Here is a 23,595-nt window from a genome sequence, read left to right as displayed (position 1 = left end):
CATCGATCTTCCCCTGCTGGCACCAGCAGTTGGTTAACTTGTACGCTGAAGAAGGGAAAGGCTCTGCAGCCTTTATTCCTGAAGGCTTTTATTCCTGAAGTTGGAAAATAAATGTCTGAACGTGCATTATCCACCTAAAAAAGCCAGAAGAGACACGTTACTGCAAATGCAGGAGGTTGAGAGGCCTGCTAAGAGCAGCTTTCTTTTCATTTTGTGTTATTAGTATAATCCAGAAGATTTTTGTGCCATGGAGAGTCCACCTGGCCCATTTCCTATTGCAGCACATCAGCCATTAAGGCAAATTCTTGAGAAACTCTGGAAAAATGGGACCTGGCAGAGTGGCTGCAATAGCAGTAAATTGTGTTGGCCATGTTTTTATCACTAGGCTCAGCGTCTTTTGGCAAATGTCTGTTTTAAACAGAGACAAGCCAGAGGGAGGAATAAAGCACCAAGAATGCCACTTAAGGGCATTTTTCTGATGAGATTTGAAGCCCAGGGGAACTGTGGGTCTGGGTTGGTCCTTGGCTGGGCTCTTGGGTGGGCTGGTCTCTGCCTTCTCTAGCCTGGCCCACCCCAATAGCTGATAATGGAGAAGTTATGGAAGAGATCAAAACTGGTAACAAGAAGTCATAATTGTGAATCTTACATAGAAAAAAATTGGGTTACCAAATACTGCCTTGCATCATGCTGTCTGGATGCCACGTAATGCATCTTTTGAGATTTTGGCCTCGTTTAGCTGAAGACTCACTCCCAGACTGGTGGAGCTTTTATCTTCTGGCTTTAAGAGAAAAGTGGCAGGAAAATGTTATCTGAAATGTTCCGCTTGGGCCATACCTGTCATGCAGAGAAGGGTAGGAAACAATAACTCTGAAGTAACTTTTAGGCCAGCGTAGCTCTAAGCCATGCCAGCTTCGCATTTGCAGAGCTCCTTTTGCAGGGATTTTGGTTGTCACCTCTCCCTTCTGCTTCTCCCTCACCTCTGACCACGGACAGCCTGTTCATCCACCCTTGCAGCCCATGCTGAGGCCTCTGTCTGCCCCTTCCTTGGAAGCTGACAGGAGTTTTGTCTGCTGGATCCTGCGGATGGCCAGTGTGGGATTTCACTGATGGAGCTCAGCAGGAGGTTGTCCTTGGGTCCCTGAACCATGGCTCCATTAAAGCTGGAAAAGGCCTCTAAGATCAAGTCCAGCCGTGAGCCAGCACCACCACCACGTTCACCGCAACCATGTCCTCAAGTGCCACATCCACACTTTGTTTGAACGCTTCCAAGCATGGGGACCCCATCACTTCCAGCAGTCTGTGCTGGAGCTTGACAGCCCTCTCCATGCAGAAATTTTTCCAGATATCCGATCTAAACCTTTCTTCCCCAGCACTACCTGAGGCCGTTTCCTCTTGACCTTTCACTTGTTACCTGGAAGGAGAGACTGACAACCCACCTCACTGGAGATGATCAAAGCAGGGGGGAAGCTTCAAATAGAGTTCCATCAGAGGAAAACCATGACAGCTGTCCCAGGACCTGCTGCTGTGGGTTCATCCAGCTCCCTTCTGGGGGTGGTGCTGAGTTTCCCTTCCCCTCTGTGGAGCTGGCACTGTTTTTCCTCCGCTGGGTGCCCGTGCCTGGTGGCTCGTGCTGCCAGGAGAGGCTTGTTGCACACCTGTGGAAGTCCAAAGGTGTGAGACTGGCACATTGGCAGCCCCATGCCTGGATCCTGCCAGCTGGCTGTGGGAGAGCCTTGCTGGCTTTGCCAAGGCCTGCTGAGGGCACGACGCTGTGACTTAGCAAGACCAGGCTGTCCCCACCCGGGCTGAGTCACCAGGAACACGGGCTCTGGGATGTTGGCTGCCTGGCTGAGGGTGTGCTCCACTCACAGCACATGTTTCTGCATTGCTGCCTGATTGTTGGGGTGGCTGGAGGCTCCTCTTGCCTTCCTGTTGGTTGATACCTGGTAGAATTTGCTGGCTAGGGGATGGATTAAGATACACTTTGTGAATTGGTGTCTGAAAAATAAGGAGAGCTGGAAGTTATCTCGTTGGTCCTCTGCTGCTGAAAGCGTCTCAAAGTTTGCACCAAAACGTTACATGTGACTTGGCTGAGATTTTTTTCTCAAACCAATTACCTCGAGCCTAGAAGGAATTAAGATGTTCATGCCTGACAGTGGAGGGAAGTAATGGGGTGGTGTGTTTTTGTTGGAAGTGTAAAAGTGGTATATGGCAATCATTTAGCCTCTGTCCTCATCTCCCACTGGTATAAACTTGAACTGAGTATCTTAAATTGAAATGTGTTTTAATGGTGTTTCCTGATGTCAAGAGAACTGCAAGGTATAAATTTATTGTTGTACTTGTGCATGGGATTTTCTGTGCCTGCTTTCAGCTGTGGTTTGTGAAAGCCAGGGCAGACTCTGGGAAGCTTAAGTTGATCTTACTTAAAAACACACTCAATTACGTCCTTACAGCTTACCCAAGAGCTCGGGTATTTTGGGAGCTTATAGCAAATCCTGCAGTGAAAACTCTGCCCTTCCCAAAGTCTGCAGACAAATTGCAGAGGTGCTGGGTTAGCTCTGTGCTGATGATGCCCCGGGGAGTGAATCCCACTGCAGCAGAGGCATTTGGTCCTGGAGCCAGCAAGTCTTTTCCTGGAGGGATGTAGTTCTGAAAATGAGCTCCTTTTACTGCCTTGGCCCTTTCTTTGCCTTGCAGCTCAAGCACGTTAAACAGATTAATTATTGGGACGTATCTGGTGGGGGATCGTGCTGGGAAGGACTGGGCATTTCATGATGACTTGTGCAAGGGGTTTTGTGTGAATGATTAATTTTGCAAGTGGAAAAAGGCATTTGGCTGAGTTTGTGCTCTGTGCAAGGCTCAAGAGCTGCATGAGATGGTGCCACCCTCAGCTCCCCTGTGCAAAGTCCCATGCCCTGGAGGTATCTGGTGAAGTACCTCTGCACTGTAATCAGTGACTTCACAATGTCACAGAATTTAGGGATGAGTAGCTGGTGTGAGTCTGATGTCAGAGACATGCTTTGTGTTGTTGTTGTTGTCAAAGTTTTAACCAGATGTCGGGAGTTGTGTGAAAATACTGATGTTCCTATAATTGCACAGAGAATCAAGGAACTTGTGTGTCCTAATTTTGGGGTGCTGGATTTTACAACTTCAGTATTTTTGACATGTTTTGAGTGTAGAAGAATCTTTCTGGGGTAACTGTGTTTTAAAAGTGAGTTTCATGAGTTGACTGTGTTTTAATGAGCAAAATCTCGAATCCTTGAGTGAAGGAGCTGGGGGGGAAAACTAAATACACAGTATTAGGAACCGATATTCAGCCAATACCTGTTAAAAGTTCTCCAGACAAATGTGCAGCAGCAGAGGCTGGGTGTTGTGGTGTGTAAGAAATGGGCTTTCCAGAGTCTCAGGGGGAAGGAGGCAGCAGTGCTTCATGCAGGGACTCAGCTCCCGCTGTCTCTGCACGCCTCTGGAGGTGTTCTGGAGATATTCAGTGTCCTGTGTGTTTTCTCTGGGAAGTGTCACAGTTGTGTATTATTCACTGTTGCTTTCGTAGCCCGGAAGAAACTCAGTGTCTCTAAGGTAGGTGGTGGCAGGGTGAGCGACCAGCGACATGGGAGGAGGGTGCAAACAGCTGACAAGAAAATGGATTAACTCACAGAATTTTAACTTTTATAAACTTTTCTGCTCTGGCTCCCCAGGGAAGAGAAGAATCAGTCCATCATAGTGAGTGGGGAGTCGGGGGCAGGTAAGACGGTCTCTGCCAAATACGCCATGCGCTTCTTTGCCACCGTCGGGGGCTCTGCCAGCGAGACCAACATCGAAGCCAAAGTCCTGGCCTCCAGCCCCATCATGGAGGTAAGAGCTGCACCATTGTCCTGCTTGCAGTGGTCACTGTGTCTCTCCGTAAGTCACAAGTACAGTGAGAACTGCTGGTGGCTTGCGAGACAGGTCTGATTTACAGCACCGCAGCATCCTGGAGCTGGACTGAAATGCAGAAATGCACTGATGGCCCCCGTTTAGGCCACCTCAATTGCACTTGCATTTGATGGTCTTAAAGCTGAGCCTGAGTATCCCCAGCACAGCTCCAGGAGCTGGGCTTTGATGGGACTCCATAGTGGAGCACCTAGGCAGTGCAGCCAGCACTGTTAGTGTTTTATCATCTTCTTCCTCCTTTGTCACTGCGTGGTGCCCCCTAATCTCCTTCTTTTATTGTACAAACATAGAATAGGAAAGAAAGGGATTAACTGATTTGAGACATTTCAGTGCATTGATTTTTGTTAGTTTTCTGTTGCTATCAATCACGTATTGGCATCTTCTCCCAGGCAACAGCAACAGGACAAAAGGACATAGTCTCAAGCTGTGCCCAGCAAGGCTCAGGTTGGACATTAGAAGGAATTTTTTCATGGAAAGGGTGGTCAGGCATTGGCAGGGGCTGCCAAGGGAGGTGGTGGAATGCCTGTCCCTGGAGGTGTCCAGGGAATGACTGGACGTGGCACTCAGTGCTCTGGTCTGGTGACACGGTGGGTGTCAGGCACAGGTTGGAGTCAGTCATCTTGGAGGGATTTTCTAACCTAATTGATGTGTTATAGGGCAATAACAAGTCCCATTATAGGGAAATCCTGCTCTGAAGGAAAATAATTCTTCTTATAAATACGAAAGAAAGGGAAAAAGCAGCTTTGTTTCCTTTCACTGAGGCCAGATGCTGAAAATAAATGTCAGAGTGCCTAAACCCCATTTTCCAAATAGATTTTGGAGTCATGAAGTGCCTTCAGTTGATTTGGGCTTTTCCAAAGTCCATGAAGCACTTCAGACTCGTGTGACTTTCTTTCCAAGGCAGGAGCCAGCAGTGCTGCTTTAGTGGAGTATGGTGTTGTCCTGTGCTTAACCTTAGGCTTGGCTAAGCCTTTAGGGAGGCTTCCCATCATGGTGCCTTGTGCCAAATTGTCTGATAGGCACAGAGGTGATGGCTGGTCTGGGGTGAGACCCAGCCTGACAGGCAGCACGTGTGCTCTGACACCCTGCTGCCTGATGGGGCTGAGCTGGAGTGTCCAAACCAGTGATGGTGCAGGTGAGCAGTAAGAAAAGCCAGCAGGTGTGTGGCTGATGGGGTAAACTCACTGATTTTCTGCAGGTTTACTCCTGGTAAACCCGCTAGTTTACTCCTGTCCTCACCCATCTCCTCTGCCTCTGTGAAATGTAGCTGCACTACCAGGGGGAACTTAAAACCATCCAAGAAAAAAATTCATAGCACACACCATTCTTCTGTATGACCCCAGAATTTTATTGCTCTAATTTTCCTGCCTGTGTTCAGTTCTGGCTGTAATTTCTAAGTGCTGAGGCCAGGCAACCTGCCTGTCTTTATTGGAAATTGATGAGAACATTGCCTATGCAGAAGAAAAACATAAAAGAAAACTGCCTGGTTTGCAGAAAAACCCTGAGTTAAATGTGCTTGGGGGGAAGGAGACCTGTCCAGGGAAGCTGCTGGTGTTGACTCTGAACAAAGGTGGGAGCATCCTATAAGGTGGCACTGGAGTGTTGAGGCTGTTGGGATGTAGATGATTTACTTACTGTACAAATACTCGTTGCTGTTTATGTGCATTTCTCTTCCATAAAAACCCTGGAGATGCCACATTTTCAGTGAAGAGTCCTCCCCAAAGTCACACTGTTGCTCTGCCTTCTGTATCTGGGAAGGGGTTTTCCTCAAATTCTCCTGTAACTGTTTATATAACACTGATTGCAAATTGAAGTGCTTAAAAATAAATCAGAAATTCAATTAAAATTTAATTTTTAATTTCGCTTTTTTTATGCAGGCCATTGGAAATGCTAAAACAACAAGGAATGACAACAGCAGCCGCTTTGGGAAATACATTCAGATTGGCTTTGATAAAAGATTCCACATCATTGGTGCCAACATGAGGACATATCTCCTGGAAAAATCTCGGGTTGTATTTCAGGTGAGGAGTTGTGGGGCTTTCTCTTTTTTTTTCCTTTTGGGTGCTGTGTTCCAGGAATTCAATAGTCTGGGTCTTTTCTGTGGATTAAAAAAAAAAAAAAAAAGTCAAAAATCTTTTTACAAGTAGAACCACAGAATCATTGAGGTCAGAAGTGACCTTTAAGGCCATCAAGTCCAACTGTCCCCCAGCACTGCCAAACCCATCACAGAATCATCATCATTGAATGGTTTGGGTAGGAAGAGACCTTAAAGATCACCTCATTCCACCCCCTGCCATGGTCAGGGACACCTTCCACTATCCCAGACTGTTCCAAGCCCCGTCCAACCCAGCCTTGGACACTGCCAGGGATCCAGGGGCAGCCACAGCTGCTCTGGGCACCCTGTGCCAGGGCCTGCCCACCCTCACAGCCGTGATTTTTTTTCCTGATACCTAACCTAAACCTACTCTCTGTCAATGGGAAGCCATTCTTCTTTGTTCTGTCCCTCCATGCTCTTGTACAAAGTCCCTCTCTGTCTTCCTTGTGATCACGTCCCCAGGTGCCACATCCCCACGACTTTTAAACCCCTCCATGGATGGCGACTCCACCACTGCCCTGGGCAGCTGGGCCGGGGCTGGACAATCCTTTCCATGAAGAAATTGTTCCTAATATCCAACCTAAACCTCCCCTGGCACACCTTGAGGCTGTTTCCTCTTGTCCTGTTGCTTTCTTGATGGACACAGCTTCCAGATGTGTCTTTCAGACTCAGTCTTGGAGTTCGTTATGGTTCCAACATGATGACCCTCATCCTGAGCTAAGGTGTACCTGGGAGGCTTGTTGGATAAAGAGCCAGGGAGAACAAATTGCAGGCAGCAGTTTTGAAGACTAAAGAGGGACAGGAGAGTGGCTGAGAAGGCTGATGTCTCTGCCACAGCACATCCCTTGGGTTTCTTGGAGAGGCTTTATAGGAGAGCTTTCTTGGTTTGTGCTTGGGATATAGCTCAGAAGCATCTGCAAAAATTATGTCCTTACATAAAAAAAAGTGCCCCAACTACAAAAATCCTAAAATATTGACAACTTTGAGAAGCTGTGAAGAGTAAACCACCTTCTTTGGGTGGGAAGTACTTGCTGCCTCATTTAGCCTGGTTATTCCAGGGAGGAATAAGAGGTGGAAGGTAATACAGAATCATTTCCTTTCTTTGCCAGATGGGCAATGTATGTTGGTCAGGCTTGGCACCTCCTTCCTCCCAGGTGGCAAGGAAAAATCTTTGTGTTGGTGTTGCTGACAGGGTCTTGGTGGTGGGAAGCAGGGGACGGGACCAGGGTGGTCCTGGGCTCAGGGGGCAGCAGTCTGAGGGTGGGAGCAGTGCTGTGACCTCTCTGTGCCTCTGGTAACTCGGCGTTTCCCCGCAGGCAGAGGACGAGCGCAACTACCACATCTTCTATCAGCTCTGTGCCTCCGCAAGCCTTCCAGAATTCAAAGACCTTGGACTCAGTAAGTGCTGTGCTCTGGTGGCTGCTGCCTGGGCCTGAGGGCAGCAGGAGCATGTGGTGGGGTTAGAAATGCAGGTCACTGTTGAGGCCTTGTGTGCCTGTGCAGTGGGAGGAGGGGAGGAAGATGAGCTTGAAGGGCCTCTGCTCCTGGGTGGAGCACAGGTTTGCTCACCCCGTCCCCAGGGATGTGGCAGCTTGGGTGAGGGTGGGAAGGTCCTGGCAGAGGGTGCCCGGAGCAGCTGTGGCTGCCCCTGGATCCCTGGCAGTGTCCAAGGCCAGGTTGGACGGGGCTTGGAGCAGCCTGGGATAGTGGAAGGTGTCCCTTTAAGGTCATTTGCAACCCAAACTGTTTTGGGATTCCAGGATTCTGTAAAAATTGGCAGCAGAACTGCAGTGAAACTACATGCTGTGGTAGATGCCAGCTGATGCAGGGAGATGATGTGTTAATATTGTACCAAGCTTGCATAAGGTGTGTATTTTAAATGTGAGTGTGGGCTGATCTGGCCAGTGTCTTGGCAGGAGTGGTTGTGTCCTTTGAATTCTTTTTTTTTTTTTTTTTTTAAAGGCTAACTCCTGGAATGGGTTGGGTTTTTCCCCAAGGATTTGCAGCAAAACCTCTGTAAAGCACCTGATTCAGAGGGTTTGCACTTGCAGCAGGGGATGCAGGGATGTATTTTAATTATTCCTTTATCTTGAGTATTTGCTGTTGCTTAGAGAGAAAAGCAAGGCTTAAACCAGGCTTTTTACCTAGTTTAAATAGTGAGCAAGGCAGGTTCTGATCCCACCATAGGGTCTGGTAGAAGTTTCCATCCAGACTACAGAGGAATGGCAGATGAAGAGAGGGGACTTCAGTTTCTAGGTAATCCTGAGCATGTCTTAATGACCTCTTGGGTCACTGTAGGCACATTGCCCACACAGAGCACACATCATTTTGACCACTTTCAAGAGTTTCTGCCATGGTTATATGCTTCATTTTTAAAAACATACCCTTGGTAACAATGATCTCTGCTGGCATATTAAAATTCAGACACAAATTATTTCAGCGCAGCCTGGGACACGAGTTGACGTGTGAGAGCTCCAGCCGTGAAACCACTGCTCTTTTCTTGGGAACATGTGGATCAGGGGAAGTACCAGTCTTATTCATCACAGCTCTCTGAAAGCATCATCTGTGTTTATGGTGACTGGTAGGAGTGGAGGCTGAGAGGCCTTTGCTGTCCTGGTGCATCACCCAGGATGTGTTTGTGCTGTTGTGACTGTGGCTCTCAGCTTCAGCATCTCAGGGATGAATGTGTAATGGCCACAGCTGGCAGTGCAGGAGGAGTGGGTGCCAGGGCCATTAGCCTGCCAGGAATGGAATTACCCTTCTTGGGTAATTTCTAACCAAAATTTGGTGTCAGTGCATGTCAGTCTCCAGCTGCTCTCTGTGGCACTTTGCTGTGTCACAGCATGCACAGGTATCCACCGTGTACTGGAAAAGAAGCAGTTCTTTCCAAAGGTAAATGTGTGTGTCCTTGGTGTTTCCTGCCCTCTCACCTTGCAATAGCTGAAAAATGCCTCCCCAAAGTGTTCTGGTGGCTGTCAGATGTGGGGCTGCTCACAGGCTTGGTGGGGACAGGGATGTGGGTCCGTGAGCCGCTCCTGCTGGTGTGACGCAGGTTCTGCCTTGGCCTGTGGAATTGCAGGTGCTGGGCAGTGGTCTGTGAGTGCAGAGGTGCACAATTCACTTATTTCTCTTTCTTTTGAGTGATGTTTTTCATTTCCAGCTTTGCCTTGGATTTACAGGCCTGTATGAAGATAACTAGTTTGAACTCAGATTTATTTCCTCGTGTGAGCTGTACTTACAGTCAACCTTGTCTTCCCAAGGCTTAACAAAACAAGCGATGTCTTGATGTGAAAGTCCACTTTTTATTACTCATGGAGGAGGATGTATATTTTTCCATATAAAAAACAGGAGCAGTTGCTTCTCCTTTGGGTCTTGCCCATACAAAGAATTGTTGTTACTTCTTTTTATGTTGCAAGATGCTGGGAAACAAAAAGAGTCTCTAAACATACATGAGTGCAGCAGAGCAAACCAGTGTTGGCTTCAGTCAGAGTGATCCTAAAGGCTTAATTTTAAACTAGAAAGTAAATATTTGACTTTAAATGGTGATGTGCAATGCAAGTGCCTTTTGAAGTGTGGTGTCTAGCTTAATGATGCCTGGGCACTGGTGCAAGGCAGGAATGTGTTTTATTTGTTTGCAATGAATCAAAGGGTTTGTGCGGTTGTTAAAATAATTACAGAGATCTTGAAATACAGAGATTGGAGTCAGTTATACCAGGGATGACTTGAGGCAGAAACAGATCCCAGTGTGGATGTTTAAAATTGAAAGCTGATGTCCCGGTCCCATCAGCCACCACCAGCCCTGGCTGGCATCTTGCAGGGGGATGTGCAGCAACATCAAGCTGTGAGTGTGATGTGCTCCACCATGGGCTGGGTGAGCTCCTGTTGTGCTGGGGGACTAGGAGGGACATTGTCTGCCTGACCCCAATCAGCATTCTCTGCCCCTTGTTCCCGATGCTCCAGCAATGAGCAGAATTACCGAAACCTCTGGGTTGCAAGGCTTTGTATGCCAGAAAGAAGTAACTGTTTTTCTTTACAGCCTGAAAGTACAGCTAATGCAGAAGCCTGTGGGAGGCCTGGGAAGGGATGGGGAGCTTCTGGTGGCAATTTGAGCCAAAAAAAGTGCAGATTGCAGTGATTTTAAAGGCTACCACTAGGCTGGTGCGGAACACACAGTAGGCTTTTTCTCTATATTGATGATGCTTGGGAAATATGTTTGTGTGTGTTAAGGAGTGGGTTTTGGCAAATGACTCCTACTCGGTTCAAAACAGGCTGAGGCTGGTGCTGAGAACTGATTCTGGGTGGGGTGGGGAGGCTGTTCAGGGGCTGGGCTCCCCCAGCCCTCACAGGGGACAAGCTGTGGCTCTGCCAGGGCTCAGCCAGCAGCCTTGGGCACACATCTTATGGCTCTGGGCCTCATGTGGGGCCTTGTTTTAAGGAAGGGAATTACATGTGCAGCTTTTTTAACCGGACGTAAATCCTGCGGTCTCTTCTTGTTGTATTTGCGTTGGAAATGCCTCTCAGTCTCCACAGGATTTATAGGTGTCATCCTGGAGTAACTTTGCTAAAGCACAGGTGTTTGTAATGCAGGCACTGAGAGGCATTCACCATTCCCTTTGCTCCCAAGGCCTAAGGCTTTATGAAGAAAAGGTGTTAAAATATCTGAATTACTCATGGATATGTAAAACAGGACAAGGAATTATTGAAAGTAGTCACCTCAGTGTTTGGAATGGTCTTTCCCCCATATGATGGAGCTGTTACTAGAATCCCAAACACACCACAGTGCTGCCCTGATGGGACTTGCTGTGCATGGGGAAGAGGTTTCACCACTGCACGAAGCAGCTCCTGTCACTTACTGAGGTTCTGCTTCATCCATTCCCAAGCAAACTGTGGTTCAAAGGAGACAGGTGCCCTTCAGGGCTGTGGGACAGGGAGCATCCCAGTGCACGTTCTACAGAGTGGCTGCAGTGGGGGAGTGCTGCTTGCTGATACATTTCTCCTCTTTCTTCTCTCCTAGCGTGTGCGGAAGACTTTTTCTACACTTCTCAGGGAGGTGACACGTCCATTGATGGTGTGGATGATGCTGATGACTTTGAGAAAACGAGGCATGCCTTCACCCTGCTCGGTAAGGGGTTGCTCTGCTTGAAGCCTGCCCAGCAGAAGTCTCTTGCAATTGTTTTCAGTGTTTTGCCAGAATTATAACGCTCCCGTTGACCTAGCTGGCTTTGCTTTGTTCTTTAGTAGGAGCTACAGAAGTGTTTCTAGCATCTGTCTGTGAAGCAGCAGTGAAATGGAGAAGGACACAGAATTTAAGAGAAATTTAAACCATTCTGAAGTCAAAGCAGGGCTGCAGTATTGACTTGCTATTTTTTACCCTGTTTACGAGCAGGAGAAGAGCTATTACTCTCCAGTTCAGTCTGTGTTGTGGTTGAAGGTGATGTCACTTCTTGGATCACAGCATTGTACCAAGTAGCTGATTCCTGGAAATAATGAGCTGAGTACACCCTGCTGTGCAGAGTCCACATCTACATGGCAGCTGCAGAATCTGTGCCTGTGACCAGCCCCTGTGCCGGCAGCAGGGGAGCAGAGCTGCACCCTGCCTGCAGCAGGGCTCTTTGAAAGGAAAAACTATCTGGAGAGGAAAACTTGCCCAGTCTATTTATATTTATCTGAAACCAAGTTTATAAGTGCTGGTCAATCTCTGTGCCTCTTGGTTCCATTTCACAGGCTGGGAGAGGAGCTCATGATGTTCACAGCTGGCTGTGGAATTTCTTGACCAACTGTGCCTGCAGTGAGTGTGGGGACTCACTGCAAGCTGTAGACCTGCAGTTGTTTCCCCCAAATTTTTCCTCTTTGTGCTTTAGATGGGCTCAATCTCTTTCTCTTTGGTGACTTGTCTTTACCCTCCTCTTGTTCAGCTTGTGTGACTTCTGTTAATTACTCAAAAAATACGATTCCTGTTTGCTCCAAACTTGCCCACAGGACTGTAATCTCCAGGGAACTCTCTCCCCATCCCCTTGGCATTTGTAGTCTCTCTTTGGTCCCCTTCTCTGCCTCCCCAAGCAGCTCCCCTGTCTCCTTGCTGGCCCCTGAGAAGCACTGTGGGAGCATCTTCCTCTGGGGCCAGTTTGATGACGATTTTCTGTTCTTCACATGCTCCTCTGTCTCTGCTTTTCTTCATTTTTCTTCAGTGTTTCCCAGCTCTGCTTTTGTTCAGGGCCTGGTGAAATTGCTACTAGAGTTTACAGTCTTGCTTTTCTGTGTGTAACAAGGAAAAGTCAAATTTATCTGCAAATCCCCAATCCGAGGCAGGCTAAACTCCAATTAAGAGTTCCAAGTAAGAGCAGAGCATTGCTCCTTTTGGTAACCTTGAAACATTTCTCACTGTGCTGATAACAGAAAAGTCCCGAGAGAGAGAAAGGGAAGCTCTGGATAATTCAGAAACCAGCAGGTGATGTCTCAGACCTTGGGTGGATAATTAAGACACCAGCCTTGAGCACAAAAGGGACACAGAAACCCAGCTGGGATGTAAAAAAAATGCAAGATACGGCAAGAAGGCCATGAGCACACTGCTGCTGAGCAAAGCTCCTGCTGGAAATGCCTGTAAACCCTGCCAGAAAAATAGATAAAGCAATATATAAAAAAAATACATAAAGCAATAACATTTTACACTCCCAGTAAAGATCCACAACACGTAGCTCTTGTCGAGACACTGGGGACGGTAAGACAAAGCTCCCCATCAGCTCCGTGGTGACTTGCTGCATCCAGCTGTGCCACCAGTGTGGAGGCATTGTGCATCGTGTGCAGGGCTTTAATTTTCCCTTCTGTCTGTGGGACGTTGACAATAAGTTGTAATTTCTGTGCTTTGGTTGTCAGCAGACTGCGATCACAGATGAGCAACTCCTTGTTCTGTGAAAGCTGCAGAGCCCCTATAGCTCTGATCCTGTTTGATCACTGTGGAGCAGCATCCTTGGTTTTGTGTGCATTAAACCCATCTGTGTTAAAATTGAGAGTTTGTGGTGTATTTATTGGAAGAAGCCTCATGGTTCTGAAAACCAATTGCCTGGGAAGGAAGTCGAACACTGCCAGTGCCTGCAAATAAACTTAAAATTGTGTTTCATTTTCTGTTGTGACAATCAGCTATCAATTGTTCCCATAGGAGTGAAGGAGTCTCATCAGATGATCATTTTTAGGATAATTGCTGCCATTCTGCACCTGGGAAACTTGGAAATCCAAGGGGAACGAGATGGGGAAGCCTGCAGTGTGTCGGTAGGTCACCTTCAGGGATGGGGCACGTGGGGATCTTGGTATGCTCAGGAGTCAGGCTGTGTTCGTATGTTGAGCTTCACAGCAGTGTCCTTTGGTAGAAAGCCCTTTTCCTCCTAGTTTTCTTTGCCTTTTTTGAAAACGCATCACAAGTTCCTAGTTGCTTTGTTTGTCCTGGGAGATAATGCGTTGTTCCTGCTCTCTAGCCAGCCTGCAAGCAAGATCCTTCAAAGATTGCTTACATCCCTTACATCCCAACCCACCTTTAACTCTCCCTGCTTCCTTAGAACACCCAGTGCAGGGTGTTGAGGAATGGTGACACTGATGGTGACACCAGCACGAGGTGTGATGCTTTACAACCATTTTCCTGCAGGCAAAGCCACGGAGCTGCTGCTTGTAACATGGCCAAAGGAGCACTGCACAGTTAATTAGCAAAAATAAATAACACTAAAGATGCCTTGGAGGCAGTTTTTCTGTTTCTGTGTTTGTTCAGAGGTGGGGAAAAATAAAGCGATTATATGGAAAATACTGTCCTGTAAATTATCATTGCATCCCAGGCTGGGCTGTTTGATCCTAATTAAAGTCTTAAAAGGGTTCTGCACACGCTTTAGTGTTACCCTTGAGATAATGTGGTGTTCCATGAGTGAGGTGCTGGGGGTAATTTACTTGATACTTGGCAACATGGATATGTGAAAGCTGCCTGCTTCAACAATGCTGAGTTCTGTTAATGAAGCTCATATTGTTTAATTACTTTCAAATGTGATTGCAAGGTATTAAATCAGTTCTGTTACAACCTTGACTCTGTGGTCAAAAAGGTAACATCACAATAAAACATCTTAGAATTCTTGTAAAATGCACTTTTTTCCTCAAACCCACCCAACATTTCTAAGTACGCTTATCTAACTGGAAACAATTAACTTCCTCTAGATGTGTATTAATACACAGAGGAAAATTGTTTTCTCGTTGTCCAAAAGGCAGTGCCTGCTACTGAGCATAATAGAGACTCAGAGCTGCTTTGTCTTAATTTGAGAGGGGGGGAAAATACATTGCGATAAAGAAAATGAAGTTCACATTTCATTTTATTAATTGTGCGAAGCCTAAGCCCTTCTGGTAGTGCATGATTTATAACTCTGTTATTCAGAATGGAGTTACTTTGTAAAAGGCACAGTGTCATGGCATGTACCCTAAGCTTTAGTTTGAGGCATAATCAGGGTTGCTCTGAGGGAGAGTATAGTTGCAGCTCAAGGAGGAGTGAAGTGGAGAATGCTTTTTCCTGTGGAAATCCACTCTTTGTGAAAGCTGACAGCGCAAGGATAACCAGAGCAGGGCCAAGCCTTGGTACCACTGTCCAGGGCTCCGTGTGAGCTGTCCCAGCCCTGTCCATGAGGACTAGCGCAGCAGAATGGGTGTCACTGCTTTCCCATTCCTGTCACCCACAGAGAGACACAGCTTTCCCTAGTTATAGGTAGTTACAAAAAGCTGCTATTGCACAGATCTGTGAACTTGGGTGTTAAAATGCCAGTTTGGGGTGTCACCAGCCTGCTGACTTTGCTTCTGGTCTCCCCCCCAGAGCGAGGACGAGCACCTGAGCAACTTCTGCAGCCTGCTGGGCGTGGAGCACAGCCAGATGCAGCACTGGCTCTGCCACCGCAAGCTCGTCACCACGGCCGAGACCTACGTGAAGAGCATGTCCCTGCACCAGGTGGTGAACGCCAGGAATGCCCTGGCCAAGCACATCTATGCCCAGCTCTTCAACTGGATCGTGCAGCACATCAACAAGGCCCTGCACACCACTGTGAAGCAGCACTCCTTCATCGGTGTGCTCGACATCTATGGGTAGGCACCTCCTCAGCTGTCCAGGCTGCTCAAGGAGTCCTTTAGAATTTGTCTTCCCCTTCTTGCATGGCACACTTGGCCTTGGCTGGTGGCAGGTGATGGGAATACTAGAAAGGAACACAAGAAAAGTACTGTGTCTTTTGCAGTTCTGTTCCTCCTGCAGAGTGTGCGGCCTTAGAAATGGTGCACGCAGGTCTGTGTGAGCACTGGGTTCTGGGGTTTACCTCCCACGCCCTTCCCATCTGGGGTTTCTGTCTCCTGTACTGTTTAAAACAACCTTAAAGATGAGCTGGTGTAAAGGTGCTGCTGTGGACACCACAGACTGCCAGGTCTTGCTGTGGGGTTTGAGGACACTACTTTGCTTCTTCAGCTGTGAAACCACAGCTGCAGGGCGCTGGTGCAGTGAGAGATTTCAGAGGAGCTTGGGAACCCGTGGTGGGGATGTAAGGTGCAAAAAGCTCTTGCAAGGCTCGCAGCCTGCACTCTCAGGGGCAATGAGCTGCTTTAAAACTGTTCTGGGTACCGGTTACTGCCTGGTTTGTCATCCTGGAGCTTGAATGGTGGTGGAAGAGGGATGTGAGAGTCGTCTGAGTTCATTTTAGCTGAACTGCTGCAAAGAAGCAGAAGATGGAAGAGGAAGGAAGGGATTCTGCCAGTTGTGGGGTGGGAAAGGAAAGAGGTCTTGTGGGTTTGGGTTTTGCCCTCCATTTTTTCAACACTATTCTTTTTCTGTCTCTCTGGGCACAAGGACAAGGGAGAAGTCCCAGGTTGCCCATACAGGTAGTGGATGGTCCATGCAAGGCCAGGTTGGACAGCACTTGGAGGAACCTGGTCTAGCTGAAGGTGTTCCTGCCCATGGCATGGGGGGACTGGAAGACCTTAAAAGGTCTGTTCCAACCCAAAACCATTCTGGGATTCTGTGGTTCTCAGTGGGACAGCAGTGGCCTTCTGTTCTCCCTTAATACATTAAGGTGCTCAATTGCTCCTGTTTCAGACGGAAAGGTGGAATGTGCAAGTTGCAGCTGCTCCAGGAACCAGTCCCTAACCCAGGGCAATCGCTGTGCTTGCTCAGTCCCAAATCCCATGTCCTCTGAAGGTCTGTCAGCTCTAGGAGAACCTCGGGTTCGGAATGAAATCCTGCCGGACCAGTTCTGGATCAGAACGAAAAAGCAGCATGATTTTATGGCTGTGACACCTACACAATTGCTGGAACTGGGTCTTGTGTATAAACCCTCCCATGAGGTTTCTACAGCTACTGGTGTTTAGGATGTTGATTTTGACATCTGCTGGACAACCACAGCAACAGAAAGGATGCCAGAAAGAGCTGGGGCACCAGTGCAGCCCCACTGTCTGCTCATCTCCATCAACAGCTGCTGCCATATGGCAAGGTTTGCAGGAGCACTGCTATCAAGGATGATAACAATACAGTTCTGTTTGATTTGGGATTTCAGTGGCATAGCTCGAGGTGATGAGGTTGCTCTCTCTGGTTTGCAGGTTTCTGGGCTCTCGGGTAGATAGCACAGGACCTGGAAGATGTTAAATATGGCACAGTCTGGTTCAAAGACTGTATGAGATAGAGAAGCTGTTTTCCATCACTGTCCCTACAAAGAGAAATTTCTGCAGGCTGGGCTATGATAAATAAAGCTTTGAGATGGAGCCCTGTGAGTGATGGTGGGTCCATACAGAGAATTGGATGCCTGAGTTAGAGGATCAGACTTTCAGAAATCTAAATGAAAGGAGACTTGGGGATAAGGCTCATGAAAGATTAAGCTGGGCTTGAAAATCTGTTAGTGTGGAAGAAAAACCTCCTTCAGCTGCCGGTCCGTGCATCACGTCCAGTGCGGGGGCCAGCAGATGCTTTCACAGCCCTGGTGACACCAGCAGGGATTTTCCACAAGGACCTGCAGGTTTTATTAAAGAGGCAGATTTGCAGGGGAAGGTGTCCATCTTCGTGGGTGAAACGCTTGTGAGAGTCTGGTGTCCTGAAAAGACCATAAATCCCTTTTGTTAATGGGTATTGCTGTCTAATTGCTGAGCAATTAACAATGCAAGGAATTTGGGTGATGATAACGTGACTCTGCTGTCCTTTAAAGTGGTTCGGTTCTCCTAACTCATGGGTTTTTAAAGTTTTTAACGCATTTTGCTAACTATTAGAATTTTTTTCCCCCAAATGGATGTTGTTTTTTCCTTTCCTTTGGAGAGGGATTGAGCTGGAAAAGCAGGGAGCCTGCAGCCATCCTCACAGCATGTCCCTGACATCCTGGGACCTTCTCTGTCCCAGTGCTCTTGGGGGACAACTGTCCCCATGGGTGGGATTTCTAGGGATGGGATCCAAACAGAGGATGCAGAAGCTGTAGGGTTTTTCTTCCAACTTTCTAATGCTCGACTTTGTGTCCTTAATTCCGTGTTAACACTGAGGTGAGAGGGTGCAGCACTGAAAGCCTTTCTGTATTTATTGAAGTGGTGTTACTTGCAGTAGCAGTAATACCGCAGTCTCTCAGAGCAGTGGCTTCTTGTGGCACTCCTGCACTTGGTGGGGACAGCTTGTTCCCCCTCTTTTTTGCCACGTGAAGGGAAGTGTGAACACCCAGGCGGCCAGCTGTGTGCTAGACTTATTCATGAACTTTAAATATTTTAATACAAGCCTCGGTGCTGCAGAGGACTGAGGAGATACCAGCCACACGGCAGAATGGGGAGCAGCAGAAAAAACAAAATACAGCATTTGCCCCTTGAAAATCTACTCACAAGAGCCGTCCCTAAGCTGGATGTACCTTCTCGGGAGCTGTAGCAATGGGCTGGAGTGGTGAATATGCTTATTTTTTTTCACCAAGATACAGTGCACTAAAATGAATATAGAGACCAAACAGGCACGGTTTTGCTTTCCCCATCAGGATATTGCCTCAGTGCAGTCACTCTGAGCAGGTAGGACCTCCTGGCGAGCACACACGTAAGGCTGGCGACTAATCTGCTTTGTCAATTAGAGTCCCTTAATAAGCAACTTTGTGAGATCTCCCTTGGAGGTGGAGTTGTACAGCAGCTCTGCCGCCGGCTGGCACTCGCTGGCAGGGTTCGTACATCACATCTGGTGTCTCAGAAGGGGAGAAAAAGTTTCTATTCCAATTTCTTTTCCTCGTGTACTCCAACCCTCGTTGTCTTTTTTCACCTTTTTTTCATGTCTCTCCATCTATGTTTTAATTTAAATTTTTCTTGCCCTGTTGCTGTGATCATGAGCCTGCAGAAGCTGGTATTTCCAAAGAGTCCTGGGGATGCCACATCCCTTGAGTTGCAACAGCTGGAGGCACCGATTCACTCGGCCGTGCAGCCGAGGCTGAGCACAGTGGGACCTCTTCAAGGACACATTCATCACTGAGGGCTGGGCCACGTGTTTAATGTAAACATTTGTTGTCCCAGACACCAGGTTCTGTTGCATTAAAGACTGTAAAGCCCAGTTTCTGGGAAGGGAATGGATTAAGCGTCCTCTGCTTGGCACAGGTGACACCAGCTCCGGGGGCAGTGCCAGCCCCAGTGCAGGCAGAAGAAAAGCAGTCCCAGGTTTCCTTAAGGAGTGTGGGGGTGATAAATGCACAAAACCAGCTCTTTTCTCCTACTCCCCATTTTCTTTTGCCGTTTGTCATTGTATTTCCCCAGGGATGCTGGCATTTTGTGTGGTGCCAGCATTTTCACCTGGAAGTACCCGGGGAATAACTGCATCAAGCTGGATAACAGCAGGGTGGTCCTCAGGAAGTGGCAGAAGTATTGATTAGTTTGAGGAAGAGAGGTTGGAAAGAAAAGGCTTCATTTATTTAGTGTTTTAAGACTGTTCTGCCAGCTCCTACAGTGCCTATTACCCGAACAATTATTTAGTCACATATTTGTCATTACAGCAGCTTGAACACATTGAACACAGGAAGCCTTCCCATTTCTCCCCTTGGTTTAATCCTTACAGTCATGTGTCTCTCTTCCAACTGTGTCTTAAAAATAGAAATATAAAACAAATAATTCCCAGTGGTAGCTCAAAATACCCTCTTTGGGTTTTCAGAGCAAGCCTGGCTCCCTGTGCCTGTCCCTGGATGTTGCATGCTTCAGCCTTAGGGGCTCTGCTGGCTCCCTGCTCCTTACCTGTAGTTTGTGGTGTTAAAACTGCATTTTTTTTCCTTTCTAATTGTGACTAGGAAGTAATTTTTGGGCTCGGTTTGGAGCTGATCCGTGGAAGGGTAGGATAATGTTTTGGGATGGGGAGTTGTGGAAGTCCTGGTGAAGAGGTGGATCACTGAGTTGAGCACCAAGGTCCCTCTAAGGCTCCTTGGAGGAATGTGGAGTTGCAGCTGAAATCACCATTTTTCCCACTCTTCCTTCCAGAAGTTGCTTACTCACGTGTGTCTAATTTTTGTGCTAACAGGGATGCAATACAGAAGATATAATTACAAATTTAATACCTTCTTTTTCTGCTCTATTAAATTCCATTAAAAATAGCATGTTGGGCCTTTTAAGACAGCAGCTACTGTTTCTTCATCACCTTCGCAGTGAATGTATTTGGACTTAATATTTCATAATATTTTTCCCCAGGAGAGGCAGTTACATTTCTTGTCTCAGACAGAGCTGATGGGCAGGAAGCTGCAGTCGTGCCAAATGTCTCATTCGTGCGTGGCAGGAGGGACCTCTTGAGTCCCTGGAGTTGTGCCAAGGAAAGATAGGTGTTCTGAGGAAAAGGGTAGATCTGGGATAGGAGGAATGGAAGGGATGATTGAATAACTGGCATTCTCCATCACACAGATGATACCGTTGCAGGGGAAAAAAAAAGAAAAAAGAAAAAAAAAAAAAAAAGAGTTTGAGACAAAGCAACGCCTAATGCTGATTTATTCATTGCTTTGCAGGTTTGAAACTTTTGAAGTGAATAGCTTTGAACAGTTCTGTATCAACTATGCCAATGAAAAGCTCCAGCAGCAGTTCAACTCGGTAAGGTCAGCTTGGAAACGTTCCATAGAACTGAGCAGAAGATGTAACAAGGCAGGATTGTTGTGCGTCTGGCTTCTGCTTAATGGCTTTTACCTGCAGCCTGGATGGATCACGAGGATCCTTGGGATGCCTCTCTCCCAGACATTTCACTGCAATGGCTCTAGATATTCCTATCAAGTTGGAAAATGTTGCTTTGTTGATGTAGAAGCTTGATCCTGGAAATGGATTTGCATGCTGTTTGTGCAAAGGCTGACAGATTGTTCTGCAGAAGTATGTAATTAGCCTTTTTCTTGGTGCTCTTTCGGACCTAAAACAAAACCTGGACTGTCTCTTGCTGATTTTTAGTGTGAATTAAAATAAATTATGGGTATGGAAAACGTCCCATTAAATATGGCTTAAACCTGTGAGATGAAATCTCTGTATTAAATAACAGGATTGGACACACTCCACACTTTCCACTTGGACATGCCTCACAAAACCCAGAAATTTTCCATTTTTATTAGAAACAAGCATTTACCTGCACTGGAAATGAAACCAGTAAGGGGTTGCCTTCTGCTTTGGTTTTAAGTAGGGAAAAAATTACTGTTAATTTCAGGATGCAGGAGAAAACTTGTTGAATTTGAGCATTTAAGTACTGCAGATTAGTTTGGCCCTTTGAAACTGTATCATATGCATGGACATGAACATTTGCAGTCTATCTAATGCATCAGATAGATCACTGCTGCTAAAAATGAAAAGTAAATTATGGATTGTATTTGCACTATTCATATCTTACTTGGTATGTCTAACTATCACTTCTGAAGCTTATAAATTCAAGCTCCAAGATGACATGTTTGAAGAGATTTTAAAAAGCTATCTTCGAAGGGGAAAAAAAAGTCCATTTGAAAAATCATTTTTTAATATGCTTTAGGGTATCTCAGAAATAGCCAGAGACAATTTATCTGTTTGGGCAGAGGCCTGAGATACGTAAGCCATGCAAAGATTTTTTTATTTTAAGTTCTTCTAAAAAAGAATTTTCAGTAGAAGCATCCCTGAGTCAGTCAGATGCTGCTGCTGATACCCCTTCTAGGATGATGGGTGCTCTTTGTGGAGCCCTGCTCGCAGATGGGGACACGGGCTCTGAGCCCTGGCTGGGCTCCCAGTTTGTGAACCTGCTTCAGGTCACTGCTTTAATCAGCAGAGCAATAAGGCAGAGGAGGATTTTTGTCAGCCCAAGAGATATATTTGTCATTGCCACATCAGTATATGGCTTCCACCTCGGCGCAGTGACAGCTTCAGTCGTTTTGTAGTGAAAGTCATTTAAAGCCTTCTTTTTCCCTGCACCGTGGCTTCCCAGTGTAATGGTTCTATTTTCCCTGCCAGGAGCTAGGCTGTATAAATGGCAGGGCTATGTGAGGGCACCTAGGGCCTCTTTGGCTTCTGGATGTGCTCATGGAATGCTGAGCTCCAGCAGGGACAAGGTGGGGGGGGGCTGTGCCCTGCTGGCTAGTGTCACACCTAGTGACTCTGCTTTCTGCCCCTCCCAGCACGTGTTTAAGCTGGAACAAGAAGAGTACATGAAGGAGGAAATCCCTTGGACTCTCATAGACTTCTATGACAACCAGCCCTGCATAGACCTGATAGAGGCCAAGCTTGGGATTCTGGACCTGCTGGATGAAGAGTGCAAGGTAAAGAGGACCTCCCACTTTTTTGCCAGTGGTTTTGTTTTTATAAAAGATCAAAGAATGGGCTTTAACCTGTGGTGTCTTGCAAGTTGGTAAACATCTCCTTTCATGTGTGTTGATACTGTGCTCATGGTGAGAATAGGTTTGAGCTGGCATTTGCTTTGGTTTGGAGCACTTCAGAGCCTCCTGGGCAGGTGTTTGCTCCAAATCTGGGTACCTGCACTGACCACGTGCAGCCAATGCTTTTGTGTCTGGCCTGGCTGTACTGAGGAATAGCCATTGATTGAGACCTGATGTCTTTGGCATTGCCCAGGAGCTGGTGCTCCTCTCAAGCCTTATTTTGTCTCAGGGGAAACCTGAGTCCTCTTGCAGCAGCTCCTTAAGGTAAAGCTCATTGCATTTAGTCACAAACTTCAGAGACTTGTAATGTTGGAGAACAATTTGCTCACTTTTGCCCCCTCTCTCTCTCATACTGGCCAAAGTGAAATCTTGTTTGAAAGCTGAGAAGAAAAGCCATTGTGGCAAACCTTGATGACAATCCATAAGAAAGGCTGGACTCCTTGTCCACACATCATTCAGTCATGAATAATCAAATATACCTAGGAACAAGAAATGTCAGAGGGCAGGTTTCCTTGGGAAGTTGGGATGTCTGTTTTGAAGGTCTTTGATGCTCAAGATGTCCTGTTGGAAGGTGATGGGGACTGCTTTCCTGCTGGGTGTGGCTGCCTTGAGGAGCCTCAGCCTGGTGTTGCTGTGGGGTGATCCAAGTTGTCCTCAGAAAGGGTTTTAGTTGAGACTTGGATGTATTCTGTGCCAGGAAATGTCTTTCTGACTGTGGGAGGGCTTCCAGTGTTTTTGAACAAAGGCAGGGAGGAGTGAGGGAAAGTGTTGGGGAGAGCTGAAGTAGGTAAGCACAGCCAAGGTGGTAAGAAGGACCCAAGGAGTTCTTGTTGTGTCTGTTGTATCCATGTGTACAGGACAGATCTGGCGGCCCAAGAACACAAGTGTCCTGTTGCATCAGAGGGAAAGGGTTTGGATCCATTATTTAGACTAGTTTCCCTGGACAAGGATGTAGGACCTGTCTTTGTCTGGAAGGGGGGTGGCCTTTGGAGTGTTTGCTGTCCTCCAAGTACCAGGGCTGCCTTCCTAGGCACGATGGGGCTGTCCCAGCCTGCACATCCCATGAGCTCAGCCCTGGTGTGGGCCACAGATACTCTGGCTACCTCTTTGGGGTGAGCCAGAGTTGGGCCTTTGCCCTTTTCAAATCTGCTCTCAGGAAAATCTCCTTAAAAATGAGAACAAATTAGACTTGATTTGATGTCCTTAAAAATAGCATTTCTGGCAGTGCTGGCTCAGAAGGAGGCTCAGATTATTTGTTTGATATTCAGCACCATTTCATCTGGTCTCTATGCTATTAAGCCCATTAAATTTTGCAGGCCTAAACTGTCTCCTGGATGCTGTGAGGACCAAAAGGAAAGTTTCCCTGGTGTTGGGAGTAACATCCTCTGCTCCTCTCTGGAGCACCTGGCACTGGTTGCTGCTGGTGGCATTGCTGGTGGTGACATTGCAGCTCCCATGTACCAGCAGCAGATCTGCCTGGCACTGCTTTTTTCATCCATACTTATTTTTTGAACAAAAAAAAAAAAAAAGAAAAAGAAAAAAAGAAACACAAGATCTATTCCTTCCCCCTTCTCATCAAATGCCAATTTTCTGGGTGTTTACCTGTCAGTGAGGGATGCTGTCATTAGTCACAAACCCTTATTACTGGCCCTGTAATCACCTCTTTTATAACAACCTGCAAGTGTTCTCCAGATTTATGAAAATTTCAGCAAAACCTGTCAGCTGAAA

General features: G+C 47.0%; 2 protein-coding genes across 2 annotated transcripts in view; both read left to right on the top strand.

Annotated features, from left to right (window-relative positions):
* The window catches only part of LOC309585102 (large ribosomal subunit protein uL22), a 369,655-nt gene that overhangs the window by 135,510 nt on the left and 210,550 nt on the right, over nucleotides 1-23,595 (top strand). The window lies entirely within an intron of this gene.
* Nucleotides 1-23,595, top strand: part of MYO5B (myosin VB) — a gene marked incomplete at both ends in the record, with an annotated part of 146,343 nt that overhangs the window by 47,252 nt on the left and 75,496 nt on the right. The window contains 8 exons of the mRNA XM_082301027.1: nucleotides 3,699-3,855; nucleotides 5,811-5,954; nucleotides 7,345-7,426; nucleotides 11,043-11,150; nucleotides 13,185-13,294; nucleotides 14,862-15,127; nucleotides 20,002-20,083; nucleotides 21,610-21,750. Of these exons, the coding sequence (XP_082157153.1) occupies nucleotides 3,699-3,855; nucleotides 5,811-5,954; nucleotides 7,345-7,426; nucleotides 11,043-11,150; nucleotides 13,185-13,294; nucleotides 14,862-15,127; nucleotides 20,002-20,083; nucleotides 21,610-21,750 (1,090 nt within the window). The remainder of the gene's footprint in view (nucleotides 1-3,698; nucleotides 3,856-5,810; nucleotides 5,955-7,344; nucleotides 7,427-11,042; nucleotides 11,151-13,184; nucleotides 13,295-14,861; nucleotides 15,128-20,001; nucleotides 20,084-21,609; nucleotides 21,751-23,595) is intronic.

The sequence above is a fragment of the Coloeus monedula genome, assembly GCF_965178545.1.
Source record: "Coloeus monedula genome assembly, chromosome: Z".
In the NCBI taxonomy this organism is placed as follows: domain Eukaryota; kingdom Metazoa; phylum Chordata; class Aves; order Passeriformes; family Corvidae; genus Coloeus; species Coloeus monedula.
The sequence above is the reverse complement of the archived record's forward strand: the minus strand, read 5'-3'. Positions and strand labels throughout refer to the sequence as shown.